This window comes from Priceomyces carsonii (assembly GCF_900007245.1).
Source record: "Priceomyces carsonii strain CBS4050 genome assembly, scaffold: Debaryomyces_carsonii_scaffold_1, whole genome shotgun sequence".
In the NCBI taxonomy this organism is placed as follows: domain Eukaryota; kingdom Fungi; phylum Ascomycota; class Pichiomycetes; order Serinales; family Debaryomycetaceae; genus Priceomyces; species Priceomyces carsonii.
The window spans coordinates 2,509,990-2,525,495 of NW_026946674.1; the positions used below are offsets into that span (position 1 = coordinate 2,509,990).

Below are 15,506 nucleotides of genomic sequence, written 5' to 3' on the forward strand. Positions count from 1 at the left end.
ATTTCTAAATGTAAAAATTTTATGCTATTTACACCTACTAGTGATTTTATGTAGCGGCTCGAAGAATAGATTTACCTAGGGCCAAAATAGAAATTCTAATATTCATAAGGGGCGTGCTTTAAAAAGACATGACTATTAATCAATGTACTCAATATCTACAATCAACGCTAAACGAGCCCCGATACCAAGGTATTGCCCGCTTATCATATCAGGAAATTACCTAATTAGGTAACTGGATGCTTCTCAACACTGTTAACCATATCATGCTACAGCATTATATCAATGAGGGACTTCTATAATAATAAGTACGATCAAATATACTCAGGACATATAAGATCATCGTTTTCATGTTTGTTAGTTAATTTATTTAATTTGCTAATCTGTTCCAAAAAGTTTGAAGATGGAAGAAAACAAAACAGATTTAGAAAAAGTCTTAAGCGGAGAACGCCTTTCTGTCCCCGAGGACACGATAGTACCAGGTACTGTTCACATCGTTGACATAGACGGGAATCTTAATGTAAAGAAGAGCAAGTCAGGGAAAGGAAACATTATTCTTCAGCCTCAGCCGTCTGATAATCCCAATGATCCACTTAGATGGAAGAAACTGAAAAAGCATGCACAATTTTGGCTTTTGTGGTGGTGGGCTTTTCTTTTGGCAGTAACAGTGAATTGGAGTGGGCCAATATGGACAGAGTGGACCGAGCTGTTTAACTGCACCTATATGCAATTGAATATAAGTTCGGCGCTCTCTTTCCTCTTCTTGGGAGTTGGATGCATCTTTCTTCAGCCGACGGCAATGAAATTAGGTAGAAGGTTTGTGTACTTACTCTGTACTGTGCTCGCGATAGTAGCAAACATTATAGGTGGAGTGTCTACAAATGTTAATTATTTATATGCTGCAAATGTTTTAGGAGGACTTGCTGCTGCCCCTGTTGATTCTTTAGTAGAAATATCTACAATGGATGTCTTTTTCCAACATGAAAGAGCTGAATACTTATCATGGTTTATCTTAGCACTTTACGCCGGCTCAGATCTTGGGCCCGTTGCATGTGGCTATATTGTTGAAAGAATGAGTTGGAGATGGTGCTACTGGATCCAAGTCATCATATTTGGAGTTTTATTTGTTATTCAGTTATTTTTTATGGAAGATACCACTTTTTACAGAGGAGATAATGAAATAGAAGAAAATATTTTACAACAAATAAAATCTGAAGAAGTTGTATTAACAGCGATTAAGAGCGGTGAGATACCACAAGATAATGGTAACAAATACCTCATACAGAAAACTAGGAGAGCAGATGACGACCTATCTGGTGATGAAATTGATTCTGTCAACCATTCCATTCCTAAACGTACTTATTTGCAAAAGTTAAGACTAATAGAAATTGAGTATAATGATCCGAGAACCTGGCCCACTATTTTTATACGGCCCTTCTTCTTAATTCCATTTCCCGCAATTTTATGGGGTGGTTTGGTCTATGGATCTCAAATGATGTGGTTATCTTTATTGGCTACTACGCAATCCGAAATTTATGCTGTTTCACCGTATTACTTTTCTACAGCACAAGTTGGTTTAACTAATATAGGAGCACTCGTGGGATCAATTTTGGGGATGGTATACGGAGGAAAATTTGTTGATTGGCTCACAATAAGATTGGCTATACGTAACAAGGGTATATTGGAACCAGAGTTCAGATTGTGGGCGATGGTACTTCCTGCACTTTTAAATGCGGCTGGCCTTTTGGCATATGGTTTGGGTTCAGTTTACGAAGCCCACTGGGCTGTATCGGTAGTACTTGGGCAAGGTTTCCTAGGTTTTGCTATGGGATCATCTGGTGGAATATGCTTGACGTATACAGTCGATAGTTATGCACACCTTGCTAGTGAGGGGTTAGTTCTTATGCTCTTTATCAGAAACTGTATTGGTATGGGATTTACGTTCGCTATTCAACCTTGGCTTGATGTATGTGGCTTGAGTCTAACCACATGGCTCATGTTTATGATTTCACTAGTCATCAACTGTAGCTTCATTTTGATGGTAATATTTGGTAAAAGGTTTAGAAGAATGACACTGAATATTTATCATATTATATCTGAACCTACCTTTGGAGAGTACTTCAAAAGCTGAAATGAGACGTTGAGCTACAACGATCGAGAGTGATAAGCTGAGATCGTTCATACATTTTAAATTAGTAGTTGATTTGGTTCTCTTAATAAACTTTAATGGCTTGTAAATTCAATTCACTTCTTTCTTTTCTCTTTCGCAAGTTATACGAGATACTGTATTATTGATATATTTGCCAAGTTGTTCTCAAGTTTTTTTTATGTCCTTTTAGCATTCGTTTTTCATCTTTTATTAACACTTGCCTATATTTAAAAATTGAATCCAGCAAAATCTCTAGGCAAAAATTAGCATAGATAGATTCCCACTCTTAACCACTTTCTTTTAAAACAAGGCGATGACATGTCAACTACGAATTACGAACCAATGTTTTTCTCTGTATAAGTGTACTGCTACCTCAATTCACATTAAGTAAGGTTTAAAAAGGATTTTTATAGCGGTAACCTGAAGTCATGACCTCAAATTCTTCGAGGTCGAGGTCACAAGAGTATGCAAGGAATGAGCTCAAAGTTTGAATAGGAATGCGGCAAAAGAAAGAATTTGTCCCCAATAAACGAATCCTGTCATCACTCAATCATATGATAATCTTTGGATTAGCTGCGAGAGATAAGAGGATAGAGTTCAATCGACTAAAAAGATCCTATACCTAAATACATCCAAATGATTTTATAAAACTTTGTGAATACTTGAATTTATATGGTTATTATTATTTATGCTTTATCAGATTATTTTTGAGTAACAAACTGGCTAACCCAGAAACTGTGTCCATATCAGTTAGTTAGTTCTTGTATTTGGCAAAAGTGCCGATGTGTATACAGTACTGGGGGTCCTCCAATTTATTCAAGGAGATAGCCGATATCTCAAAACAATGTAAATATTATCTTATCAGTGTCCGGGTTAAATTTGGAGCCATGAAAATGCTGCAAATCTATTTTCACGAGTGGACATACTGTGAGAAGTGCAGATGCGATTCTGAATAATATTTAAGGCACCTATCCGCAGTGTGGTATATATATTAAGTTGATTGGTAATTTAAGAAATGTTATTTTGTAATGCTACGCTTATAACAGTCAATGAGACTCGTGACATCATTGAGAATGGGGCTATCCTTGTCAAGGATACATATATAATGGCTATAGGGAAGGCGAAAGACTTGATTGAAGAATATAGAGATGAAGAGATTGTCGATCTCAAAGGACAAATTATTATGCCAGGCTTAATTTCTCTTCATGTACATCTTGCCCAGTCATTGCTCAGAACTGCTGCAGATGACTTACCATTGATAGATTGGCTCTGTGATAGAGTGTGGTGTATGCAAGGAAACTTCACAGAAGAGGACGGATATGTAGCATCTAAACTTACCATCGCTGAAATGTTAAAGTCAGGAACGACGACTTTTGTTGAAGCGTTGTTCGCCGAACGTTATGGCTTCAAGGGGGCTGTTGATGCAGTAGTTGAATCTGGAATTCGGGGTTGTATTGGTAAAGTTGTAATGGATCAACCCCGTTATGCCACCCAAGAAGGAATTTCTATGCACCAAGGTTTAATTGAAGATGAGAGATCCCTTAATAATACAATTAAATGCTTCGAACAATATAATGGGGCTGGTGAGGGCTTGGTTGAGGTTTGGTTTGGTGCAAGGACTCCAGGCGGAGTGTCTGAGAATTTATATCGTGAAATGGTAAAAGTTGCCCGAAGTCGTGGTATTGGGATTACAATGCATTGTGCTGAAGTCAAGGCTGACAGAGAATTTTTTGCTTCTGAGGGGCATACGCCCATGACTTATTGTCAAGATTTGGGTTTGTTGGGCCCCCGTACAGTTCTAGCTCACATGGTTCATCTAGATGACAATGATATAGAAATCCTTAGCAAAACTGGAGCTTCAGTTGCACATTGTCCCACGTCCAATGCCAAATTGGGAAGTGGGATTGCTCGTGTAAAAGAGTTGAATGATGCCGGAGTTTTGGTAGGGATTGGATGTGATGGGTGTCCTTGCAATAATGTAATGGATTTGCTTCAGGAAATGAAGTTAGCATCCTTGCTTCCTAAAGCAATACATGGTGACCCATCTTTAATACCGGCGGAAAAAATTATTGAAATGGCTACCATCATTGGAGCAAGGGCTCTCGGTAAGGAGAAAGAAATCGGATCGTTAGAAGTGGGTAAAAAAGCGGATTTCATATCTATCAATCTTTCTGATAAATTGTACGCTCAGCCTCAAAGAGATCCAGTTTCCATGGTGGTATATATAGCAACTGGGTCTGATGTCGAAACTGTTGTAATCAATGGGAAAATTGTGATTAAGAACAAAGTACTTTTGACTCTCGATGAAGAAAAAATTATTAAAGAAGCACAAGTTCATGGAGAAGAGATCAGAAAACGGGCAAATTGTCCCGCAGGTTCGAAATGGCCCATTACTTGACTGTTGTACAAAAAATTCTCTATTTAGACTTCTAAAATAAAAAGTTTTACCTTTATGGTGATTACTGTTCCAAATTCCTGTACATAATCTTCACTTATATGATTATACTTTTAGAGAGTGCTTTAAGATGACTTCCAGTCAATTTTGCAGCGACGTGTTCGTACGTTTTGAGCGAAAGCTTCAAAAAATAGTAAAAAGAATTTAAGTAGTATTTAAGTAGGTCATTATGGTTATATCAATGTTGGACGAAATTACGTTCGCAGATTTCTGCACTTAGTTGCAGGCACCAATCATGTAAAGGTTATTGGAAACACAAGTATAGTACAGATCCTTGACCATGTTATGTTGCATCTGCTTGAAAATTCACCCCTTCTTGCAGTCGAGCAATAAATTGGCATCTGACTGCTCTGTAATTATAGTTACCATGGTAAATAAGAGGTGACTACTACTATGAAAAAAGGACACCGCCCCAAAGTTCTCTCTTCAGCATGCTCTTTTTTTATTCACAGTGCTATTTAAAGTATACTTGAATAAGTATTATCCCTACTTTTGCTAAACTAAAAGGGTCTTAGATTGCGAGCATATTGTTTTCATTCCCAAAAAGGTTCAACAGTCCCAACAGCATCAATTTCTCAATCCATGCACGTTCTACACATTATAGAACTAGATACATATAGGGATATTGGGCTTTTCATATTTCTTTCCTATATGTAACTTTGTTAATAATTCAGTGTTCCTATTAAAGATTTCTCGATAGATCATGGAGTATCATCGATGGCATTACGGACTTCATATAGTTCAGTTAACATTAACTTGCCTTTGTAATCTCCGGTGTTGAGATTATTACAGAAACATCTGACAGTATTTCTATGCGTTAGAGATGATGTTAACTCGATGCATTTTTACAGGAAGTAAAATTATGAAAATAGCTTTTTCATTCATATTCGAATATAGACCTAAATTTAATTGATTAATATAGGCAAAGTAAGCTGGCAAACATAGTAAGTGGGCAAGTTAATCTATATAAAACCAAAAAGAGACGCTCGACCTGAGTAGGGAATTAAAGCTATTATTCTCTTCTCTCTTCCTCAGGTTTAACATCACGTGCATAGCCCGTAGTGTATGCCATTTCACTTTGACTAGGAGGTTGCCAATTTGGAGAATTCCATGCTGAGATTCCAGAAGCATACAATTGATCGACCTCTTCTAAAGATAATCCCTTGGTTTCATAGACAAAGAGGTATGTGAAAACAAAACCGAAGACAACACAGCCGAAAAAAACGTAACCATACGCAAACCCTATCTTGTCGGTAATGGATGTCGTAAAAAATGAGATTAAAAACCCCCATGTCCAATTACCTGCAGTTGCAACAGCCATACCTTTTGACCGTATTCTAAGTGGATAAATTTCCGAGATAATGGAGTAAACACCACCAGCCCAGGTTGATGCGAAGAAGAAAATGAAAAGAGTAGTGATGAAAATTTGAGCATCACCTTGTGGCTTGATTGTAACATCACCTGCTGTTCCTAAAGTGGCATAAATCAATAATGCTACCGCCATTGCAACACCACCCAGAAGTAAACATAATCTTCTTCCAAGCTTTTCAATTGCATATATACCAACAAATGTGGAAGCAAAATTAACAACCCCCAATACAATTGAAGTCTGGAAGGAATCCAGTAATCCGACCGACTTAAAGATATAAGTACCATAGTAGAAGAAGTAATTGTTACCAGTCAACTGTTGTAAGCATTGTAATGTAACACCCGTCGTAACACGCAAAAGGATTTTAGGCTTTCCGTAAATCAATTGAGACCATGATGCATTACCAGCAAGCTTTTCTCTATCAATTCCAGCTTGAATCATTTGAACTTCGGTGTAGACTGATGGCGCTTCCGGATCAACACTGTTAGATCTGGCAATTGATTTCTTGGCCTCTTCAATTTTATTTTTCTCAATCAAGTAACGAGGTGATTCAGGAGAAAATAACATGCCCCCGAGCAATATAAGTGCCCAGGCAAAACTTAAACCTAAAGTGATTCTCCATTGACGGGAGTCACTGTAATGATGATAAGTACCGTAATTAATACAGTAACCAATAAAAATTCCAAACGTGACACAAAGTTGAAAACAGCAAACCAAGGTACCCCTAAGAGCTTTTGGTGATGTTTCTCCAATGAACAATGGAGATAAAACTGAAATTGACCCAACTCCGAACCCAGAAATTAAACGTCCGATTACAATCTGAATCCAAGATTTTTCCAGACTTTGGGATGAAATTTGAATGATTATTCCAACAATGTAAACGACAGCAGCTACCATTATTCCCATACGACGACCAGAAACGTCTGCAATTTTTGAAAGAAAAAGACAACCAAATGCACACCCTACGTTGAATATAGCAACTATAAGACCGACCTTATATGTTTTCGTAACAGCATTTCCATTACTATCAATAGTTTGCAATCTGAATCTATCTATATACTCAGGCATATTAGTGAATCCAGAGATGGTACCAGTGTCGTAGCCGAATATGAAACCACCAAAAGCGATGAAGAAACAAAGAACAGTGGATGAAAGGTAATCTTTAAACGACTTTTCGGGTAAAGATGGTAAGTTTTCTTCTATTTCTTTGCTAGTGGGTATTTCGCTCTCATTTTGAGGAGTTTCATGCCTCTCAAGGTCATCGGAGTTACTTGCCTTTTCTTGGGCTCTAGCTTCACCTTCAACGCTTGTCTGTGACGACTCTAACGCTTCGTTATTACTATTTTGAATATCTGACATTTAAGATAAATATGCTTCATTTGAAAACGTTTCGTCCTAACTCTGCGTCTTATTAACCTTTTAATTTCTTACAAGCTAGTGACCTGAGCGACCAGCATCGAATAAGAAAAATTTTCGGGACCGGACTGCAGTCTTGCATATCTATGCACAATGAGAGAGCTTCCTACATATTCTGATTAAAAGAAACAATTGATCCTGTATGACCGGAGAAACTGCCGTAAATGAGAGCGAGAAAAAGAAATTGATCAAATTTCTGAGCTTTTTGGCTTATTAAATTTCAAAACTTCCTTAGTACAAAGCGCGAAATGACATTACAGTGCATATTCAGTCAGGCACATAAAGAATAAACGCAAGAGAGCAAGCCTTTTTTACTGAGATGCTTGTTACTAGAGCGGTTCAAATGGGAACTTACCTGGAGCCGGCCGTCTACAATTAAATATTGCTTAGCTTATATCAATATTTAGAAGGAGACATAATATTGTTATCACTCTATTCTATGAATTGTAGTACACATTCGGAATCGATGTCTAAACAACTCGTGGGAATCGCGGCCTTATAAAGATTATGTTATTAGCGACAGAGCTACAGCAATTTACGGACTTTATGAAGTGACCCTTTTCAATTTATACTTTTTCATGATTTGAATGGGCCAAGTTTAGAGCACACTTAAAGCAGGGAATGAGGCCACAAGAAAATTCTTGGTATGCTAACCATGAGAGCCGTTGGCTGCGAGAGTGGCTGATGCTTGGATTATCAAAACGTTGTGTGACAAGTATTTTGATACGCGAAGATTTCAAAGAGAAGATATTCTTGGCGAGCGCTTCTTTCAACTCGAGATCATTATGGCATTAATAGATATGGTCTAAGCAAGAAGTTGGCTTCCTGTATTAGTTGAGTTACAAGTTTTTCTAAGTTCTACTCTTCACCACTGAGGACAGATTCATGCAACCTCATAGGTGTTTATTGTTTATTCGATTGATATTTCTTCGTATGTGAATATAGAGTGATGCCTAAAATCCTCATTCCTCTCTAAATATGATATTACCAGCGAGTATTTTCATCAGACTGAATTCCGAACTGTAAAAACGGAAATCTGACAAGCTGGTACTAGCTAAGTCATTTGAAACACTGAAACCGATGGTACCAAACTACATATGCTTGAAAGTTAAACTAAAAAGAAAACTCCTAACAATAGAAAAAGACTTGCTTGGAAATGCAGTCAGCCACATAGGACACTAAGAAGTTTCAAAAAGTAATAAAGAAAAGTTACGTCTGTGAAATGATAACTCTAAAGATGAATGTTAATACGGGTTTCAGTAGAGTAAGGAGTGGAGTTGAAACTTTCCTGATCTTTGAATGGATGAGTTTTCATTCCTACTGGTAAGACGTGGAAAATAAATCATTTAAAATTCTCAACTTTGATCTCATATGGAACACTACTATCATTCGTCAACACAGAAGCAGAGAGGCATAAGAATGTTACAATTCAGTTATTTTTCATGTCGAATGTTCACAAAATTAGGCTCTGTGCTCAACAATCGTGACATGAACAGAACATATAGCTCCAAATTTTGACTTATTTCCGTCTGTTTATATGCATTAAAAAAATAACAGAGGGCAACGGACAAATTTGAGCTCCGATTTTAGTGAGTCCGACCGATAAAGTTTGACTGTATGTAAATACCGAGAAGTAGCCGTGCTATTATTGTTCCGCTAATTATAAAAAATATTCTCAGTGACTACCACAGGTATTGCAATGCTTTCTAATTCCTTATTTAGCCAGATAGATGATTGCAATACTAATCTTTCGATATTTTGGCGAATCGAGACATATGGCCTCCCTTCGTTGTTTAATTCAAAGAGTATCCGCTACTGATTTGTCGGAAGCAGGCCTAATAAGTAGAGGTACTAGTCTTACATCTTTTGTCCTCTTGTGGAAGAATTATCGCCAGGATTCCTCAATTGAATAGGTTCAGTTCAAAATTTGTTCCTAAGTGATATGAATAAAAGTAATTGCGATAGAAGAATGTGAAAAAAAAGGTAGCTTCGTTCAATCTGTATAAAGTCTCAGAGTTTCAGAGTTTCAAACACCTTTGGTAAAACTCATGTTATGATCTTTTTTTCGAAACGAATGCAATCGCTTCTTCCTATGGACAGGGTAATTCATAGTGATAATACTATTTAGTTTCCCAGAATCGTGACGAAAATATATGCAATATATGCAATGGATGTTTTCGTAGATATCGTTTCTATAGCTTTTTGTTTCAGAACTAGTGAATTGCTCGCGAGGGTTGCCATAATAAACAAGACACACCGAGTTCTCCCACTATTATTGGATCATCTTTTTCTCAGGGTGCAGTATTATCACTTTATGAAAGCTTGGAATAGTTCCAGAAGGTACTACAGAATAATGTTTCCTGCAACCAGAGAAATTGTATTTTTTGTTCTGTCAGGACACCGCATGATCTGATATAGGAAATATGCCCATTAGATCACAGTAAAAAGCATTTTGATTCGTAATGCTTTAAATGATCCAATCATAAAAAACAGCACTAACTGAATGAAGCATCCCCAATTATGTAAATAATATTCGTCTGAACAATACTGTCTGATTCATCAGCTTCCTCCGAAGTTTGAAAAAAAAAAAGAGAGACCAGTTCGATCCATTTTACGCAAAAAGATCCAATTGATGTTTTCTCAAAGCGCATTCAACAAATAAATGAAGAAAAATTATCTTCATTGGCTGTTTCTTACCTCCTTCTTGGTCATCAGGAACAAGCGATACAAGTCCTTTTGCTTAACGCCAACATGCCACTCGAAGAATACCTCCGAAATTGACCTCCAATTTTTACGAGGTTTTTTTTAGCGGTCTCATTTGAATAGTAAAGTATAATGAGCTTAAATCATGTTAAGGAGAATTCAACTTAAATCAAAGAATGGTCGATAAATTTTTGTATGATATCACCTGATGTCTTTAGGTTCAAGGGGACTCAGTTAATGCCTCAATTATTTCAACAATGTTCTATATGTTAATAAGATCTTGTTTAGGTAGTTATATCTAGAACAACAACATATTTTAAATGGATAGATTCGTTGGGAATTGTTAATTGTGCAAAGATGGACTCCAGAAGTAAGGCGGGTACAATCAAAAATTTGGTAACTACCTTGGAGCAATTTTATAAGAATACGTCGCACTTGGGTGCCAAATTCTGTATCCGTCACAAGATTCGATGCACGTTTCTTAACGCAGCGGAGTTTATAAAAATGGACTTTCCTTCACTATTGGAAGAAGAAAGTGAAAATATTGAGCCTTGTGCTCAATTTAATGCAGATATAAAAGAGTGTATCTGCATCTAATAATTTTTGGAGATATAACTCGGATGGCTTGGAGAACTTTTCAGGTTTGAATGGAAACTTAGACCCTTTTGAATAATACATGCTAGTCTCGATGCGCTCCCCGTTCGATTCGGCCCCTAACTTTTCGGATAGCTAGCCACTACTGATGGTATCTCAGACTACCCTAAACAGACAAGGATAAGTATAACCATTTACTTGAACTCTAATATAAAAGGCAGGATTGATAGTTTTGAAAAAGTGTCAAACTGTACGTAAATATGGTGTCAAGGATGGTGACGCTGTGTGCAGAAAGCGATTACAATATAAAAAATCGCTCAATATATTAGTATATTTAATCTAAATCGCCCCCGTAAAACATATCTATTAATTATGCTTTCTATAAGCCAGATTGCCTCAATTTTGAGTGTTCGTAGTGTCAGTACTGTTGGATTGGCAACGTTAATTCTTGGGGTATACTCAATTAAGTATCTAGATGATTATCACCAATGGTTAGAAATCGAAGTGCCAGGTGGCCCCCCTCCCAATAGAATCGGATACATGGCGTCTTGTTTCCTAACTCTACTTTTCAGAAGAGATAAAAGAAATCCTAAATCTTTGAAGAGCGATGAAGCTGGTGGTTATTTGAATGCAAAAGATTTGCCTACGCGTTCATCGAGCCCTCCAAAAATGGCGCACTGGGTTATTCCTCATCGTCAAGTAACTCAAATTGCCTTCGATTTGGACAAAGACAACACCGAGGCAAGCAATGTCGACAGCTTTTTTAGCGAGTTGATAAAGAAACATAATGATTGTTTTACTGGTCCGTCTAGAGTTGAAAAGAATATTAAGGCGCTATTCTTCAAAACTGCTACTGCAAAAAATGAAGTAATTCATAGACATGTAAAAGATGGATCATTTCACGTAAAATTGCATTGCCAAGATGCAAAGATTGTACTTGAAAAGAAATGGGGTGAACTTTTCCCAACTACTTTGAAACTTTTTACAAACTGTACTCCTATCGACGAGATCGTCCTTTTATATGCTCCTCAAAGTGAAAAAGATTATCCAATATATAAAATTATAGTTGAAGCCGCTTTGAAGCATTATGAATCTTTGTCTTGAATAGGTTGCTAGATCCATAACTCTATCTTTATGCGCAATCAACGTTTATAGATTGTGATGTTGATCAAGTTCTCTCTAGGGACTCTTTCTTTGCTTTGAATAAGTAAGGCTCCCTCATTTTTCAGCGACATCGGAGTGTTACTATTCTTCACCTTGTGGGATATGCAGAATGACGTGCAGCCTCAAAGAAGCGATTGATGGGCTTCCTTCGTATGATCTCACTACCGACAAGATATCGTCATAAGATGCGCACGAAAGGAAAAAGGCAGGGGGACTTTGAAAACGAAAGTAATTTTAATGGCTCCTGTGATTCTTTAGGATATAGCAATATCAACACTCTGTCTTGAGGTTCAATATTCTATGGATGATTATTACAATACTCCTTAACTTATAACTGATTAAAGACCATTAGTAATTTCTAAGTCCTGAGTGGCATTATCCTGATTTTTTTTTTAAAAAAAAAAATAATTATTTTAGAAGCTGATCTGGACTTTATGTCACCGGACCTGAAAAGGGGCGAGCAATCTGTTTATAGAACGACACCTAAGGCGATATTTGGTAAATTTGGTCCCTCCTTTTAAAACGATAATGTCTATTATCCATTCCTACTAAAGCGGTCGCTTGACTGAAGGATACAAAAGTGTTGAAAAACCTCGAGACGAATATATTATTATCTTTCTAAAATTAAATTTAAGCTCTAAAGTATGTTGGTCACTTTGGCTTTTTATCGAATGTTTCTTGAGGTTATTTGATTTCATTCTCTATAAACTGGTATAATTGTTTTGAAATATCTATAACAGAATCTTTTAATGGCCTGAATTGAATACCCAATTCTTGAGTTGCTTTGGATGAATCTGTGGCAAAGTGTGTGCTGGCTAGTCTTTCTCCAGGGTTACCGATTGGAATATGACAAAGATTTGCGTAATCTGACGCTTCTCTTAAGATATCAGCAATTTCCTGGTTGTCGTAATTCCCAGCAGATACTAAGTATCTCTGATTAGCAGCAATTGGCTCAACGAGAGCCCGAACGTGGGCAAGCGCTAAGTCCCTAACATCGACCCAAACTGGTCCCCTAGTAGGAGGTATCAGGTCTTCACTTGAGCTAGAATTTAGAACCTTCCAAATTATAGTATTGCTAAAATTCAACTCACTTACTGATTTAAGGAGCCTGATAGAATAGAGGGGCCCGAAAACCATGGTAGGACATAAGACTGAAATACTGAAGTTGGGGTTTTCCCTCTTTAGAAAATCCCACGCTGCTCTCTCAGCGACAATTTTTGAAGCCCTATAGGCGACCTTAGGATCTTTTGTGCTGATTCCATCTTCCCAAGTCAACGGGCTAAAATCCTTTTCTGTTAGGACGGTGTTTGGTTGTTCACCTTTGCTTGAGTCATAGACTGCAGCAAAGGAAGATGTTATAACAACCTTCTTGATCTTTGGTTCCAACAAAGCAGCTTTCAATATGTTGGTAGTCCCTATTACAGCTGGTTCCATCAATTGTTTGCGAAAATCAGTAACGCTGTAAGTAAATGGTGACGCTAAATGTAAAATTCCATCACAATCTTTGACAGCTATTAGTAAGTCATCATATTTTAATATATCAGAAAGAAGGACACAAGTTAACAAATGTCTTTTCGTATCCGGAACTTCTGCTTTTAACATTTCATATTTTTCGAGAGACCTCGACAAAGCTTTCACTTTAAAATTCTTCTGAAGCAATTGCCCGACGCAATGTGCTCCAATAAATCCCGTAGCCCCTGAAATCAATATAGTAGATCCCTCTGATATAGTTGAAGATGCTGTCATAGCCTAATAAAGTGACAATTTTAATTTGTTTTAGCCTAAGCGTTGTTGTTTAAGGTCTTTATATCAACAAAGTCGCAAAATTGCGGAAAGAGCATCGATCTGGCGTCGGAAAAAAAAAAGTCACCGAGTAGTCTTCTTATCAGAGAAAAATAGTTTATATCTACAATAAACATATAAAATGAATAAGATGATGCTTGAAACTAGTATATCGGAGCCGAAGCTTTTATAAACCCAGTCTCTTTAAGTATGGTGTCTTCTGTGATAAAAGAAAAGGTTTTTCTTGCAAAAGTCAATGAAGAAATTGCAAGCTATGATGATAACAATGATGAAAAAAGTTCACTAGATCTTGATAAAAATTTGGAATTCATCAAGCATTTTGACTCCAAAGCAAACCTGGAAGAAGTTTCTGACAGAGTGATCACTAAAAAGCTTGATAAGATTTTCATCCTTCCTATGACAATAGTATATACATTACAGTTTTTGGATAAAGTTTCATTAAATTATGCGAAGGTTATGGGTGTGACTGTCGAGCTCAATTTTACCGGAAACCAATTTTCTGACTTGGCTACTTACTTTTTTGTAGCTTATATCGCTGCTGAGTTTTTACAAGGTTTTATTATAATTCCAAAATTTCCTGTGGGATTGGTTTTAGGGGTTAACGTAGTAATTTGGGGGGTTACAACGATGTGTTGTGCAGCTCCAACTTCTTTTCGAGGGTTATTGGCAGTCAGAATCCTTTTGGGAATCTCAGAAGCTGCCGTAGTTCCATGTTTAACTTTAATCACCACTAACTTTTATACAAAATCTGAGGGTAGCTTTAGGATTGGATTATGGTATTCTGGTTTAGGGTTCGGTCAAATTATTGGAGGTATTTTGTCATATCTTTTTCAGCTTGTGAGCCCTTCAGCTGCAGTGAGTGGCTGGAGAATCTTATTCCTAGTTGTAGGAGCTGCTAATATAGTAGCGGGAATCTACGTCTGTTTCTTTATTCCGAGTTCTCCATTAGAAACGAAGCAATTAACCCCCAAAGAAAAATACGTCTTGTTAATGAAATTGAGCAGCGAAAAGATTGGTGTCGGTAATAATAAGGTATCAATACTGCAGATATTTGAATTGATACGTGATGTTCAAGCCTGGTTGTTGCTCCTCATATCTGCTACCATTTCATTTTCATCAAACACTATCTCAACATTTTCAGCTACTGATATCATCTCTTTTGGGTTTACTTCAAAAGAAGCAGCATTACTAAATATTCCATCAGGACTAGTAAGTGTTCTATCTAGCTGGATATCTACTTTCCTTATTATGAAAGGGGTTCCTCGATATTTGGCTATATCCGTATTGTTAATACCAGCAGTGTGTGGCGGTGCCTTGATGTCATTTTTACCTAAAACAAATAAGGCAGGCCTCTTGATTGGAATTTATATGATAAATACAGTTACCCCCCCTTTAGCCATTTGTTATTCGTGGGCAGGGGCTAACTTTGCTGGATCAACCAAAAAAGTAGGGAGCACCGCCGTCTTCATTTGCGTTGGGTTTGCATTGGGAAATATCGTGGGACCCCAATCATATAGAGTTGAAGATTCGCCGAACTACTATCCGGCAAAGATTTCAATGCTTGTAACGCAGGCCGTGAGTATTCTACTTGCTCTTATCATTGCCGGAATTTATTATCGACGTAACAGAATAAGAGATAAAAGCCTATCAAACGAGGCTTCGAATGAGAATGAAGAATTGGAAACTGTGTGGGCGGATTTAACTGACTTTCAAAATAAGTCATTCAGATATTCATACTGATATGAAAACCTATAATAAAAATACGACCTAAATATTTAATCCAGAAGTTCAAATTTATATTTTCATAAATATTATGTATACTGAGTGAGCGACGAGAATTTTTTTAAGAATGTGAC

The 15,506-nt window shown here is 37.1% G+C and overlaps 6 protein-coding genes across 6 annotated transcripts; 4 read left to right on the plus strand and 2 right to left on the minus strand.

The window, feature by feature from the left end:
• Positions 1 to 400: 400 nt before the first annotated feature.
• On the plus strand, positions 401 to 2,128 carry PRCAT00001393001 (uncharacterized protein; the record flags this gene model as incomplete). The annotated part of the gene is made up of 1 exon (XM_062951178.1): positions 401 to 2,128. One exon carries the CDS (start codon positions 401 to 403, stop codon positions 2,126 to 2,128), a length of 1,728 nt encoding a protein of 575 aa, XP_062808206.1.
• Positions 2,129 to 3,161: 1,033 nt separating this feature from the next.
• Positions 3,162 to 4,544, plus strand: PRCAT00001394001 (amidohydrolase; the record flags this gene model as incomplete). The annotated part of the gene is made up of 1 exon (XM_062951179.1): positions 3,162 to 4,544. One exon carries the CDS (start codon positions 3,162 to 3,164, stop codon positions 4,542 to 4,544), a length of 1,383 nt encoding a protein of 460 aa, XP_062808207.1.
• A 1,069-nt stretch (positions 4,545 to 5,613) lies between these two features.
• On the minus strand, positions 5,614 to 7,329 carry PRCAT00001395001 (sugar porter family MFS transporter; the record flags this gene model as incomplete). Its single annotated transcript, XM_062951180.1, has 1 exon — positions 5,614 to 7,329. The coding sequence occupies one exon, from the start codon at positions 7,327 to 7,329 to the stop codon at positions 5,614 to 5,616; it is 1,716 nt and encodes a 571-aa protein (XP_062808208.1).
• Positions 7,330 to 11,055: 3,726 nt separating this feature from the next.
• On the plus strand, positions 11,056 to 11,787 carry PRCAT00001396001 (uncharacterized protein; the record flags this gene model as incomplete). Its single annotated transcript, XM_062951181.1, has 1 exon — positions 11,056 to 11,787. The coding sequence occupies one exon, from the start codon at positions 11,056 to 11,058 to the stop codon at positions 11,785 to 11,787; it is 732 nt and encodes a 243-aa protein (XP_062808209.1).
• Positions 11,788 to 12,531: 744 nt separating this feature from the next.
• On the minus strand, positions 12,532 to 13,593 carry PRCAT00001397001 (SDR family oxidoreductase; the record flags this gene model as incomplete). Its single annotated transcript, XM_062951182.1, has 1 exon — positions 12,532 to 13,593. One exon carries the CDS (start codon positions 13,591 to 13,593, stop codon positions 12,532 to 12,534), a length of 1,062 nt encoding a protein of 353 aa, XP_062808210.1.
• Positions 13,594 to 13,839: 246 nt separating this feature from the next.
• Positions 13,840 to 15,390, plus strand: PRCAT00001398001 (uncharacterized protein; the record flags this gene model as incomplete). The annotated part of the gene is made up of 1 exon (XM_062951183.1): positions 13,840 to 15,390. The coding sequence occupies one exon, from the start codon at positions 13,840 to 13,842 to the stop codon at positions 15,388 to 15,390; it is 1,551 nt and encodes a 516-aa protein (XP_062808211.1).
• Positions 15,391 to 15,506: the final 116 nt, after the last annotated feature.